At 43.5% G+C, this 13,427-nt stretch overlaps 2 protein-coding genes across 16 annotated transcripts in view; one reads left to right on the top strand and one right to left on the bottom strand.

Annotated features, from left to right (window-relative positions):
• The window catches only part of ANKRD13A (ankyrin repeat domain 13A), a 36,932-nt gene extending 36,329 nt beyond the window's left edge, over window positions 1-603 (bottom strand). For 3 of the 4 annotated variants that reach the window (XR_004961290.1, XR_004961291.1, XR_004961292.1), the window contains exon 1: window positions 246-516. Coding sequence is in view for 1 of the 4 variants with exons in the window: in XM_036276241.1 (XP_036132134.1) it covers window positions 246-341 (96 nt within the window). In the remaining 3 variants the exon portion in view is untranslated. Of the gene's footprint in view, window positions 1-245 lie in introns of all 4 variants that reach the window. The other variant, XM_036276241.1, reaches the window with a different exon arrangement.
• Window positions 604-4,048: 3,445 nt separating this feature from the next.
• Window positions 4,049-13,427, top strand: part of GIT2 (GIT ArfGAP 2) — a 53,683-nt gene continuing 44,304 nt past the window's right edge. For 3 of the 12 annotated variants that reach the window (XM_036277196.1, XM_036277200.1, XM_036277205.1), the window contains exons 1-5: window positions 4,049-4,246; window positions 8,261-8,394; window positions 9,843-9,955; window positions 10,769-10,874; window positions 13,308-13,394. In XM_036277196.1, coding sequence (XP_036133089.1) covers window positions 4,195-4,246; window positions 8,261-8,394; window positions 9,843-9,955; window positions 10,769-10,874; window positions 13,308-13,394 — 492 coding nt within the window. In that variant the 5' untranslated portion in view covers window positions 4,049-4,194. The remainder of the gene's footprint in view (window positions 4,247-8,260; window positions 8,395-9,842; window positions 9,956-10,768; window positions 10,875-13,307; window positions 13,395-13,427) is intronic. The other 9 variants (XM_036277204.1, XM_036277201.1, XM_036277202.1 and 6 more) reach the window with 4 other exon arrangements.

Genomic DNA, 13,427 nt, shown 5'->3' with positions numbered 1-13,427 from the left:
GCACCTACCTCCTAGACGTGTTGCCAAGTCAAAAAAAGGGTTAATGAAATAAAGCTCTCGGCACAGGGCCTGACACACAGTAAGCACTCAACCCATGTCCTGTTATGATTATTGCCCCCACGACCAAAGAATTGAAGGGGGTCTGCGGAGCCCCGAGGACAGAGGGCTGGAGAAGGGCTCAGGGAGCCTAAACGGATTTCCCCCACCTCCCCTCGCCGGAGGCGGACCCCTGCCCCGCCCCTCACCTGGCCCCGCAGCTCCTTCTCCAGCTGCCGGTAGTCGTTGTTCCAGACCAGGAGGTGCAAAGGGAAGTGGCCGCTGGTGTCGCGGGCCGAGGACATGGCGAGGAGGCCGCAGCCGGGCCCTCACCGCCCGCTTGCCAAGCCTCAGCCCCCGCAGGGTCTCCGGCGCCCGCCCGCCCGGCGGCTGGCGAGCGAGAGAGATGGGCGAGCGAGTGAGGGGCGCGGCACGCGGCCAAGCGGCCTACCGGGCCAGGTGCGGGGCGCGCGGGAGGTCGGGGGTCGGGTCCCGGACCCGGTCGGCCGCGCCCACCCCGCGCCCGCCGCACTGCTGCCCGCGCTGACAGCTCCCGAACCGACTTCTGCGGACCGAACTGCCCCAAACCGGGAAGTGCCGGGAGCGAGCCACCGCAGGCCGCGGCGGGGGAGTTCGCGAGACCCGCCACCCGGCTGAGGGTCCGCCCAACCCCACCCACGTCCAACTTCACACCGGGCGACGCAGTGTAGTCCCCAAAAGGCCTTAAAATTCTCTCTCTTAGCCCAGGATCCGGCCATGGAAAACTCAGTCTACCCGTCACCAGTCCCTTTCCCCTGCTCCAGCAACCTCATATGGTTCGGTCCACAACTGGGCTACTTCCAACGACTCTGCGGTCAGGGGGTGACAGCAGCGCCTGGGCCAAACCATTCCAGCTACTGACTTCCTTGCAGCCTTTTTGGACCTGGGCAGATGCTTCCATTTTGGAAGTGGGCAACATCAAACAGTTTTGAAGGGGGAACTATTAAACCTTGAAGAAGTGGCATTAAATAAGTGCATCATATGGAGATAGTTCTAGCTCATGGTTTCTCAAGGAAGGGCATTTTTGGACCAGATAATTCTTTCTGTGGGGGTTGTCATGTGCTTTTTAGGATATTAAGCAGCAGCATCCCTGGCCTTCTTACCCACTGGATGCCAGTAGCACTCCCCCCAAAAATCTCTAGACACTGCCAATTGTCCCCTGGAGGAGGACAATCACCCCCAGTTGAAAACTACTGTCCTGTCTGAACTCCACAAACTAGGTTATGATTCAGTTACCTATGTGGTGGTTTATTCCACATATGAGTGTCATTTATTTCTGAAGATAGCCATTTGAAGATAGGCTGAAAGGACTAATAGACAATACCCAGACTTAACCACAGTGGGCAAGTATAAAGTTCATTCCTTGAGTTCCAACCTAAGACACTGTAGGTCCTTGATTCAATGAAGAAGCAAGTCAATTCACAGCAACTCACCAGCCTGAGCTTTCTACACAGCTGTCTACAGCTAGACCACATAGCTGGGTGAAGTTATTTAATGTGTCCAGAAAGCTTATTCTCTGCCTTCCCTGCTTGTGCACATCCAGCTTTTCAGACGCCTACAACAACAGCTGTTCAAGAATGCTGGCCTAATCCATTCTCTGCATGTGTTGAGTCCAGATTTGTGAATCTGCCATCCAAAACTGGACACCGGAGCATCAGGATGGTACCCGGAGGCTCTAACTGTGGAATGTGTGAGAATTATGTGGTTATGCCCACACTACATATTTATCAAAATGGAGAGATGGACCCAAGACCAGAGCTTCTGAAACCTCTTCCAGGACTTCCTATCCTTTCAGAATGCTTGTGCAACTTAATCTTTTCTCTTCTTCATCCCATGTTCATTGAACATCTCTCATTCATTAGTTGGAAAACTCCACAATGGCTGCTTGCCAGAATATCTAAAGTCAAAACAGTACCTGGCCCATAAGAGGCATCCAATATTTGCCGAATGGAGCTCATAGCTGTGTTTACATATGAGGAATGAGTGAAGAAAACAAGATCAAGTCGGGGCAGAGGACTTAAACTTTTGAATTTTTCAGTTACTCACCAATGCCTGTAGATAGAAATTCCTATAGTTAACCCTCTAAAACAGCAGTTCTCAACCAGTGGGTCGCGACCCCTTTGGGGGTCAAACGACCCTTTCACAGGGGTCGCCTAAGACCATCAGAAAACACATATTTCTGATGACGATTCATAATAGTAGAAAAATTACAGTTATGAAGTAGCAATGAAAATAATTTTATAGTTGGAGGTCACCACAACATGAGGAACTGTATTAAAGGGTTACCGCATTAGGAAAGTTGAGAACCACTGCTCTAAAGGACTTAGGAAAGAATGAGGAACATAGGACCTGGCTGGTCTGGCTGGTTTGGCTCAGCAGTTAGAGCATCGGCCCTTGATTCTGGTCAAGGGCATGTACCTGGGTTGCAGGTTCGATCCCTGACCCAATGTGGGAAGCAACCAATTGGTGTGTCTCTCTCACATCATGTTTCTCTACCTTTCTCTCTGTCCTTCCTTTCCACTCTCTCTAAAAATCAATGGAAAAATATCCTTGGGTGAGGATTTTAAAAAAAGAATGAACCCTGGCCGGTTTGGCTCAGAGGTTGGAGCATCAACCTGCGGGTTTGATTCTAGTCAGGGGCACGTGCCTGGGTTGTGGTTCGTCCCCAGCCCTGGCTGGGATCATGCAGAAGGCAGCCAGTCTATGTGTCTCTCTCACATCTCTCCCTCCCTCCCACTCTATCTGAAGATAAATGGACAAGTATCCTCAGGTGAGGATTAAAAAAAAGAACGAAGGTGTCTAGACCACCTGACATCTGGAAGATCACTATCTCAAACCAACCCAGAAGCTAAGAATGCAGGACTGTTTCCTCTACAGAATGTACTTTTTATGATAAGAACTGTCAACTATTCTCTTTTCTTTAAAACGTTCTAGGTGTTACCTGGTAGTGTTTATGATTTGCAAATCTTAAGACCTGTGAATAAATCTTTGTCATTTATTTGTACTCAAAGCCTCTCAACTTTTTTTGTGCTCAGTTGACACATATAACCCATACAATAAATATTCATTAGCATTAGGGCCACCGAGCTTCTCTTCATACTGATTAAATTCATCTCATTGTGTTTATCTCACAGAATCCTGTAAATTACTCTAGGTTACCTATTCTTATTCTAAAAACAAATTATGACTAGAAAATAATAGTAATACCAAATACCAATAATCATAAGAGTCACTATTACCGAGGACTTACTATGGGACAGGCATACCACACTTTTCTGTGAGTTATTCTATCTGTCCTTAGCCAGATAGGAAATATTTAGTTTTGCAGGTCACACATGAGTTTTGCTGACTATTCTTCTTCCTCTTCCTCTTCCTCTTTTTCTTCTTCACCACCCTTTAAAATTATAAAAATCATTCTTAGGTAGCAGGCCATGCCAAAGCAAATCGAAGTTCAGAGGTAGATAGCACATTATCTCCATTTTTACTGATGAGACTAAAACTGCAGCCTAAAGAAACAGCTAACATCTCATGCATTTTATTTTCTTGCAAGTCTACAAATGGCCGTAGAATATAAGTTCCATAAGGCCAGGCTATTCTGTCTTCTTTGCTCACTGCTGTTGCTTCAGTGCCCGGAACAGTGTGTGGAACATAGTAGGTGCTCAATAAATATCTGCTGAACAAAGGAACGAACACACGCGTGAACTTGGCCCAAGTTATCCCGGTGACTTTGATGGCCTCGCTGAGGTTGTGGCTACAGAGTTCCGGTCAACAGATTTTTGCTCCTTTCTCTGGCATTATTCAGCGCTGAGGTGAAGCGCCGGTCCCCCAGGGCGGGAGACTCAAATGCAAGATTCACAAGCAGGTCGGAAGGTGCCGGCGTGCCCAGCTGCCCTCACTCAAGACGGCGACCAGGCAGCGTGCCCTTCCCGGTCACGTGACTGCCCGACGCCGAAGGGCGCCTCCCCACGCGTGCGTGCTGCGCCGCGGCTGCGAGGCGCTGAGGGGAGAGGCGCCGCCGCCAGCGCCGCGGTGGGGACCCGTTAGAGCGGAAGCGCTGTGGCTGCCGCCGCCTTCGCTGTCCCGGGGCTCCAGGTGCCCGGCAGGTAGGAGGCGGGAGCCATGTCGAAGCGGCTCCGGAGCAGCGACGTGTGCGCTGACTGCAGCGGGCCGGGTGAGTCCCCCGGCCGGGCCCTCTCCCCTCCGCTCCCCAGACTGGGACCCCTGCCCCGGGGCCGCCCCCACGGGGCGGGCGGCTCCTGGCGGCCGGGCCCCGCGCCCCATGCCCCGGGTCGCATCTAGGAGGAACTGGGGCAGCCTTGGGGCGGGAGCCGTCCCGGGCCTGTCAGAGCCGGGCGGGCAGGGGGCCGCCGCCCTCCCCTCCCTCTCGCCCCTCGCCCCTGTCGCCCCTTCAGTCCCAGGCCTCGCGGAGAGGGGGCGGGCTCGAGGCCGGGGCAGCTTCTTCAACAGGAAGGGGCTTGGGCAATCCGCAGGAAGGCCAATTACAGAAGTAAAATGCGAACGTCCTCCCCGCTGCGGCCCCCGGAGGCTGCAGGTGTCACCTCCGCTTCCCCCTGCACCCCTCGCCACCCAGAGCCCCGCCGCTCCGCCCGGGAACCCTGGCCGGAGTGGGCGACCTTCGCCGCTTCCCTCCGCCGAGACCCGCCAGTGCACCGGCGGATGATTTCCCGGCTCCTGACAGTCGGGCTCCCACGCCACTGGGGGAAACCTCCGCGGGGTCTTGCAGACGCCACCGGTTCTGGGGAGCCAGCGCGTGTCTCAAGTTTTGGCATCCGAACGGCCTGAGTTCCAACAAATTTTGCTGCTTCTGCGTGACCTTGGGATGGTGACTTCGTTTGGCTGAGCCTTGATTTCCTCATTTTTCCGATGGGGATAATCAGGAATACCACAATCAGTGGTTAGGAAGACTCAATGAATATTCTTAAGATCCTCTCATTTAGTGGTTTTTTTCCCCTCCCTTCTTTGTATTGTGTTCTTTAGTACAGACCCTTTGCAGCCCCTTAAAGCTAGAGTGCATTAATTACAATTTACAAAACAAACGCAAAGTCCCCAGGCATTCAGGCGGTCTAGGCATCTGGGGACATTGAAAGGCCCAAACCGTTCCTCCCTTGCATAATTTTCAGAGATAAGAGTTCAGATCCAGCTTAGGAATTGGATCTGAATTGACAGGTCTCTGTGCTGTTTTTGGTGCTTGGATGTATCTGCTTTGAATTGGAAGTAATTCAAAGGTAAGATGGCTTCCTTGGCACAACAGCATCTAATAAACAATCTTAATGAAATCACTGAGCAGCAGTGTTTTTGCAACTGTTCTGAACTTCATCTTGTCATATGGAAATGAAGATCGATTTTAAATAGTACCGGGATAACTCAAACCTTATGTGGTTATTTCATAGCTTGTGTAGTGCCCGTGATGTTGCCAATTTTTTTTAAGATAGGGAGAGGGGTGGAGGAGTTTAAAGAGATGTTTTATAAACCAAGTTAGTGTGGGTTATACAAACTCCACTGTATTCTCTAAAAACGTTCTACTTCCTTATTTTCTTGCCTGTTTTCAGTTGAACTGTCTGTGATGCATTTGATTCACATGAGTCTAGATTCAAACTTCCTCTTGGAATGCATATTCTTTAGTTCTCAATAGATATGAGCAAAGGAAAACGTTGGCTCCATTGCCACCCTGAATACTACCTTGCACTTCTGCGTTTTGTGAATTTCAGAACATTTTCTCTCCTATTGTGTCATTTTAGTTGTCTCATATGCCTAATCTTCAGAGACTTGAGTCACTTCCTTCCTGTTTTAATATAATGAGGCTACCTTGATATGTTCTGTGAACTTGAGCAGCCAGGAATTAATTTGTGCTGCTTTTTTTCTTTTCTTTTTTTTTTTTGCAAAACCCTAGTGAAAGAGTTACCTTATGGTTAGGGCTCTCTTTCAGATTTTGATGAATGCTAAGGCCTTCTCTCCCCAAAATACTTAATCTTTCATACAGAATTTATGTTAAGACTTCTCAGTGGGGTCACATACATTTCTGAAACCCACTTGTGTTCCTGGAGCTCAAGTTAAGTGGCCCTGGCATTAAGCTTCAGATAAACTGGAAGGGGTTCACCCAGCGTCATTCATACAAACTCGATTTTACCATGTTGTTAACATTCTGATATTCTTTCCATGGGATTCTGATCCATGATGTTTAAGTAATCAAGAACGTTGCTTAATGTGTGTTGTCCTTGTTGTCTTGTTCCTGTTTATTTTCCTCCAAGAACATTGTGAATCTACTGAATAGATATGTGAAAACCAAAGCTGTGATTCAAAACAGTCTCTTATATGTCATTACTAGTGGTACCATGTCCCAAAAAGCAATGTTATGTATCTTTGTGGGGATCCTTCATCTTGATGTTTCCAATCTTTGCTTTTTAGAATGGACTAATAGTACTGAATTATTTTGTTTCTGTTCTATTTCATGGCAAACATTTAAGCATGATTACATTTTTCGAAAAATATTTTACTTTTTTTTTTAATGGATCTAATTCATTTTAAATATTCTACTCTGAGTTCAACTGAGACTTTTATTATAGTAATACATTGTTCACATGAAACATTTGACGTTTTAAGTATTAACAATCAAAAACTTTTTCTGCCCTGGCCGGTTTGGCTCAGCGGTTAGAGCGTCGGCCTGCAGTCCAGAGAGACCCGGGTTCGGTTCCCGCTAAGGGCACGTACTCGGTTGCAGTTTGTCCCCGGCCCTGGTCGGTCGTGCGGGTGGCAGCCACTCGATGTGTCCCTTTCACATCGATGTTTCTCTCTCTCTCTGTTCTTCTCCCTCCCTCCCACTCTACCTGAACAAAAAATGGAAAAATGTCCTCAGGTGAGGATAAAAAAAAAAAACTTTTTCTACTGGTCATGAATTTCAGTGGGCTCTTGAAATACCTGAATGGTACTTAGAAAATAGTTTAGAAAAGTTGTTACAGTTAACTATGCAGGCAGCTTTACTTTGTATGTCCTAACTATGCTGAGATGTGTTATTATTCCCCTCTGATCCATGGTGAGGATGCTCAAAAAAATAAAATAACTTGCTCGGATCATTGTGTAAGAAGTGAAAGAGTTGAGGTTCAAACCCTGGACTGCTTGTCTCCAGAGCCAGTCCTCTTAACCACTACACTCTCTGACTCCTAGGGTTTGCCTTTGATTGAAATCCCATAACTTTTCATTATATAGTTGGAAAGAGTTTGAATAAACTGTTAAAAATGGTAAAGATGGTGTACATGCATTTTAGAGATTTTTGTGGACATTGGAGAATTTTAAAATATAACCCTCAGACCAGGGAGCTTGAGTGGTACCTATTGTCACTCCATTGTGTCTGATGAAATGCCTTTTTTTTTTCTTCTTCTTTTTTGGCTTCTGAGTATTCAATTTACTTACCAGTGTGAATTATTCCTTGTTTCAATAAATGCCCAATGAAGTTCTGTGGGACTTCATAGGAAAAAAGTATTACATATACCAAAAATACTACTTGCTTTTTACATCTCTGTAGTTTATTTCAAATAACTAATGGATATCCTAGAACATCTCCCTGGTGGAGGAGGCCAGATTTCACAGTCTGTCTTCACAGCCACAGCCACTGAGCAGTTCTACTGTTCTGTCACTTGAAGCTTTCTGCTAAGCAGATAGGCATGTAGATTTGTGGCACTCTTCACCCTCTTCTTCAGATAAATGCTGTGTGGATTATTCACTGTCACAATTGTATTAGCTTGCTGTTTGTGGATTTAAAATGATTCATCTGTGTCCTCTCAATTTGCTTCTTGGGTTGAATGAAAGAACCAGAAAGGAGATAACTGCTTATCTAGGACTTCAGTTCATGTTTTGTTTTTGTTTTTTGTGGTACGTGCCCCTAGTGGGAACCGAACCCTGGACTCTCTGGTCCGCAGGCCGACGCTCAACCGCTGAGCCAAACTGGCCAGGGCCAGTTCATGTTTTTAATCTCAATTAACATTGTACCCAATCAGCCAAGATAGGTGGTGTTATCAGACAAGTTCACCAGTTTGATATGTTGATTAACATACTAAAACAACAAAAATGTTTTGTTTCTCTGAAAAACCATACTTCAGTCATCTTTTGCCATCTGGCAGTAAAGCAACCAACTGATATCCTCTTCACTGAGATTTTATTTTTTTTCCAGATCCTTCCTGGGCATCAGTAAATAGGGGAACTTTTATATGTGACGAGTGCTGCAGTGTCCATCGGAGTCTAGGGCGCCATATCTCTCAAGTAAGGCATCTTAAACACACACCATGGCCTCCAACATTGCTTCAGGTAAAGGAAGAATTCTTCTCATGGTTTGTAATTTAAGTTTTTAGAGCTCATTGTTTTAGCAACTAAAATTTCTCCTACTCCTTAAATCATACAAAAATGTTTGAATCATAACTGAATAGGGTGCTGTGCCCATCTTAAATTCATCATAGACAGATAGATAAATAGTTATTAAAATTTCTCAGTACTGTTTCACTGCTGATTTTCCAGAATGTCTCCAGAAATTGTTTTAAACAGTCCATCTTTTCCACATACCATGGTGAAAGTTTCTGAAAGCTACTGCCTCAGAAACTTTTCATTAATGTACTTATCCCTGAGTACCGACTAATATTTTTAGGATGTTTTTTCCTGCTTTGATAGAGGCACGGACTGGAATTCCTTAGAACTTTCTGAAACATCTGATTTAAAGTTCTTATTACTAATTGGAGAGCAAATTCAGTTCACGTTTTGAATGATTGCCTAACATTCTGCTAAGTGTTGTGTATTGTTTTGTTTGCAGTTCAGTGTCATGTCACCTGTATTTCTTTTTTGGGGTACAAATTCTTAAAGTTCTGTTGGAACTAAGAATTAAACATGTGTTTCTCCTTCATTTGTCTTGAGTACATATTTTACTAAATCTATGGCAGCTGCACAACATGTCCCTTAAACATGCCTGTACAAACCAAGGGGCCGAACAAGTGGGTTTGGGTCTCTGATGTGACAGTATCTCCACTAATGTAAAAAAACAGATGGGGCCATGTTAGCAGTCATGCTTTAAAATGAAACTGAGAGATATGGTTTATTAATAACTTGCAAGTTTCCAAGAGCTCATTCTCATGTGCAAGTGGATGTTTATTGCTCTCAGGTCTGTGTTTACAGATTTTATTAGAAGATCTGAATAAAGTCTACAGATGAGTAGTTTAAAATGTCAGGGTTGACCCTAAACAACAATTCTCAAAGTATGGCACATGAACCACCAGTGGTATGCAAGACAGATGTAGATAATACTCCAGTATTTATTTTGGCAGTTGCGTTATTTTAATGTGTATAAGAAAACTATAACTAGCACATCAAACCATAATTGCTAGTAAAAGTTTTTAAAATGAGTGCCTTTAAAGAAAAATACTAAGTGGATAGTCTAGACTGTAATGGGTTGTTAAGAATCTTGCAAATACTATTTGGATAATCAGTCTTGGGAAACACTACCCTAAGTGTCAAAGTACTCTTCCTTCATAAGCTGTTAGAACAATATAATCAAACCCATTTAGATACTTAGCTATCCTACTGGTCAAACCTGAATTCTACATGCAGGTTCATCTTTCATGTTCTCCGATCAGAAAATGATGATGTATGTGACATGCCAGTTGTGCTAGTTTTTATAATGGGGCTCTGTTTTTCCTGTTCAGTCATTAATTCCCACTGAATATTTGGAGAAAGAAATTAAAATACGATTTTATGATGCTTGGTTTTAGATGGTTGAAACCTTATGTAATAATGGTGCTAATTCTATATGGGAGCATTCTTTGCTGGATCCTGCCTCTATTATGAGCGGAAGACGTAAAGCTAATCCACAGGATAAAGTACAGTGAGTGGAATGTTTATAAATACTTTTATTTCTTCATAACTGGTGGGCCCACTGAAAGGAGTGCAGCTATTTTTGACCAGCTTCCATAATGGCAGTACAGGAGGTGGTTACCCCATTTGTTCATTGAGCTCTTTGCTATTCGAAATGCAGAACAAGGGGCCCTGGCCGGGTAGCTCAGTTGGTTAGAGTGTTGTCCCAATATGCCAGGGTTGTGGGTTCGATTCCATTCAGCACACATACAAGAATCAACCATTGAATGCAAATTGGTGTTTCTTTCTCTCTCTCCCTTCCTATCTCTCTCCAAGAATCAATAAAAAAGAAAGGAGAAATGCAGAACAAGGCCAGGCGTCTGACCATCTCTTTTGCATGGTTACCCAGCACAAGTCAATGGTTTCTCCAGTTTGAGACTAAAGCTTGGAGGCTGTTGGTGTAATCAGATTTAAGCTTAGGTGCTCAAACAAGAGGCTGTCAGACCAGAAATCTAGGTTCTGGGCTCCAGTCTGCCTGATGCCTCACCTATAAGATGGGATAAAATGCTGCTTCCTCACAAGGTTGCTAGGTCAATTAAGAAAATTACACAGAGAAAAGAGATGCTATAAAAAGCAGGCATTCTGCAGTCCTGGCCATTATAATTACAAATACATGTTTTCAGACTTCAGGTCTTACCCACTGCTGAAAACTTATTTCAGTATTGTTCATTTTATTCTTGACTAGGGGATGTAGGTCACTTCCTCTTCTTTTTACAGCCTAAAGAATAGGGAATGTTGTATCTGAACTGCAACTGAACTGTTTTCTTTTTTGTTTTCCAACCAGTCCTAATAAAGCAGAATTCATCAGAGCCAAGTATCAGATGTTAGCATTTGTCCATCGTTTGCCCTGCCGGGATGATGATAGTGTGACTGCCAAAGATCTTAGTAAGGTGGGTCACATCTTTTAAAATCTCCAAAATTGCTGGCTGAAACAGTGTATTGTTTTGTTTGAAAAGAAAACTTTAAAAGGAAGAGAAAAACAAAACAAAAATTGTTTTCTAGTCACTAAATAACTAATAACCGCTTCTTTGCAATTGGTTTTGTTTTTTTCTTAATTCAAATAGCAGGCATTCATGTTAGTAGAGGTAAGGGCAGAGAGGAAAAATAAATATCTAGAAAACTACATGTGTTTTTCAGATATGATTTGAAAATTCTATTTCTATAAGTTTTTGTTTGTTTAATTTTGAAATGGGACCCCTCTCAGTTTCTAGAAGGGACTAGAAAGTTTGTGGGATTTCTTCAGGTCTCTAAGTTGCATACTAAGTAGGATCTTCAGGAAGCAGGGTGTGACTCAAAGCTGTAGTACATGGGATGGTTTATTATACTTGTAAAATGAGTAGATGGTTTTCTTTATGTGGGCCTTTGCTTGTTTTTGAGAAATGCTACAAGAAACCTGCATCTCTATTTTCAAAGCACTGCTTTTGGCAAATACTTGCATATAACATGGGCACTCACAATTCAGAATTGTAAACTTTGCATAGAATTGCTTATTTCTTTGTTTTTTGTTACTTCCATTTCTTGTTACTTCCATTTATTATTAAGACTTGGTATGTGTTTTTTACCACAGTTTTTAAAAATAAAATAAATTAAAAAAATAAGGCTTAGATACAGATACATCTTTAGTCCTATGATAAGGTTTATCGAATTTCGACAATTTGAGGTTAGAATTGAAGGTAGCTCATCTTCTGAATATATAAGCACTCTCTTTAGTAGTATAGAATTTGGTATACCTCAGGCCCATTTCCCACCCTTAAAACTTCTTTAGAGCATTGTATACAAGGCCAAGAATAGTGTGGAGAGGGTGCAATATAAGACAGAATCCTGCAATATGCACAGTGTCAAATAACACCAAAGCCCTAGGTCAAATAACAACAAATAGTAATAATAATTTTTACTATTACAATAAGAGCTGCCCTGGCCACTGTGGTTCAGTTGGTTGACTGTCGTCCCATGCACTGAAAGGTCACCAGTTCCATTCCTGCTCCGGGCACATGCCCAGGCTATGGGCTTGGTCCCAGTTGGGGTGCGTGTGGGAGACAGCTGATGGATGTTTTTCTTTCTCTCTCCCCACCCCCTTTCCCTTCCTCTCTTTCTAACAAATAATAATAATAACAACAATAATAGCTGTATTCTTTGTGTATTTCCTATGTACCAGGTTCTGTGCTAACACTTCACTATATATTGACTCCTTACAGGAACCCTGTGAACAGGTGACATTATTATCACCATTTTAGAGATGAGGATACTGAGGTTCAGATTGCTTAATGAAACTCCTCAAAGTCACACAGCTTGAAGGGTATATGGTTTGAAGTTAAGGTCTGTCAGACTTCACAGCCATGCTCGGCCACCTCTTCATACTACCTCTCATTCAACGTATAATTGTGCCACTTAGACAGGTCTTTCATTTGGGCAGGTCAACCTTCCCTGCTCTAGTTTCCTTATCAGTAAAATGGTCCTGACCCCACCTTAGCACCCAGGGCTGGTTGTGACCAGCAAGAGAGAGACTGCTTCAACTACCTTACTAAACTAAGTACAGTTTGTTTCAGAACAAATTAAGGCTGCTTGAAATCCGAATCATTTTTTCTCATTAGCAATAATGTAAATGTAATTAATCTGTTCCAGACCCTCAAATGATTCCCTATTTTAACCTTTCTTATGTACAATACATGTCTAAAGTACTGTTTAGTCTATAAATAAACACTTTAAAAACAAAAAAGATGCCTGACCAGTGTGGCTCAGTGGTTAAGTGTTAACCCATGCACTAAGAGGTTGCTGGTTCGATTCCCGGTCAGGGCACATACTCAGGTTGTGGGCCCAATCCCCAGTTTGGGGCATGCAGGAGGCAGCCAGTTGATGTTCTCTCTCATCTATGTTTCTATCTCTCTCCCTTCCTCTCTCTCTCTCTAACATCAGTAAAGAAAAACAAAACAAAAAGACATGAAATATAAATGAAAATTTAACAAAAAGGAAATTAAGTATACAGTAAAAAATGAAAATTCAATAATAAAAGACAGTAACAAAAGCAAAAAAACACAAAAATATTCACAGCACAATTTCCTGAGATGTTCGCAACGTGAGTTTTAGTGGTAAACTGACTCATACTCATGCTTTTCTCCTTTGTTGCCTGAGGGATGCATGATTGATCATACAGGTATCAGCTTGAAAGGGTTGTCGGGTTGAGAAGTGAATTATTTGAGATGGGAGATATTCGAGAACCAAGGTTTATTACTAATGTAACATATATCAAAATGGTCTGCCAGCTGCTCTAGTATACCACTCTGTACACTTTTAACGGTATTCTTTTTTGTTTGTGTGTTTTTCAGCAACTTCATTCAAGCGTGAGAACAGGGAATCTTGAAACCTGTTTGAGACTGTTATCTTTAGGAGCACAAGCCAACTTCTTTCACCCTGTAAGAAAGCATGAATTGATCCACATATTAAAT

Source organism: Molossus molossus, unplaced genomic scaffold (genome assembly GCF_014108415.1).
Source record: "Molossus molossus isolate mMolMol1 unplaced genomic scaffold, mMolMol1.p scaffold_m16_p_22, whole genome shotgun sequence".
Classification (NCBI taxonomy): domain Eukaryota; kingdom Metazoa; phylum Chordata; class Mammalia; order Chiroptera; family Molossidae; genus Molossus; species Molossus molossus.
Note: the sequence above shows the minus strand (reverse complement) of the source record. Positions and strands in the feature narration are given on the sequence as shown.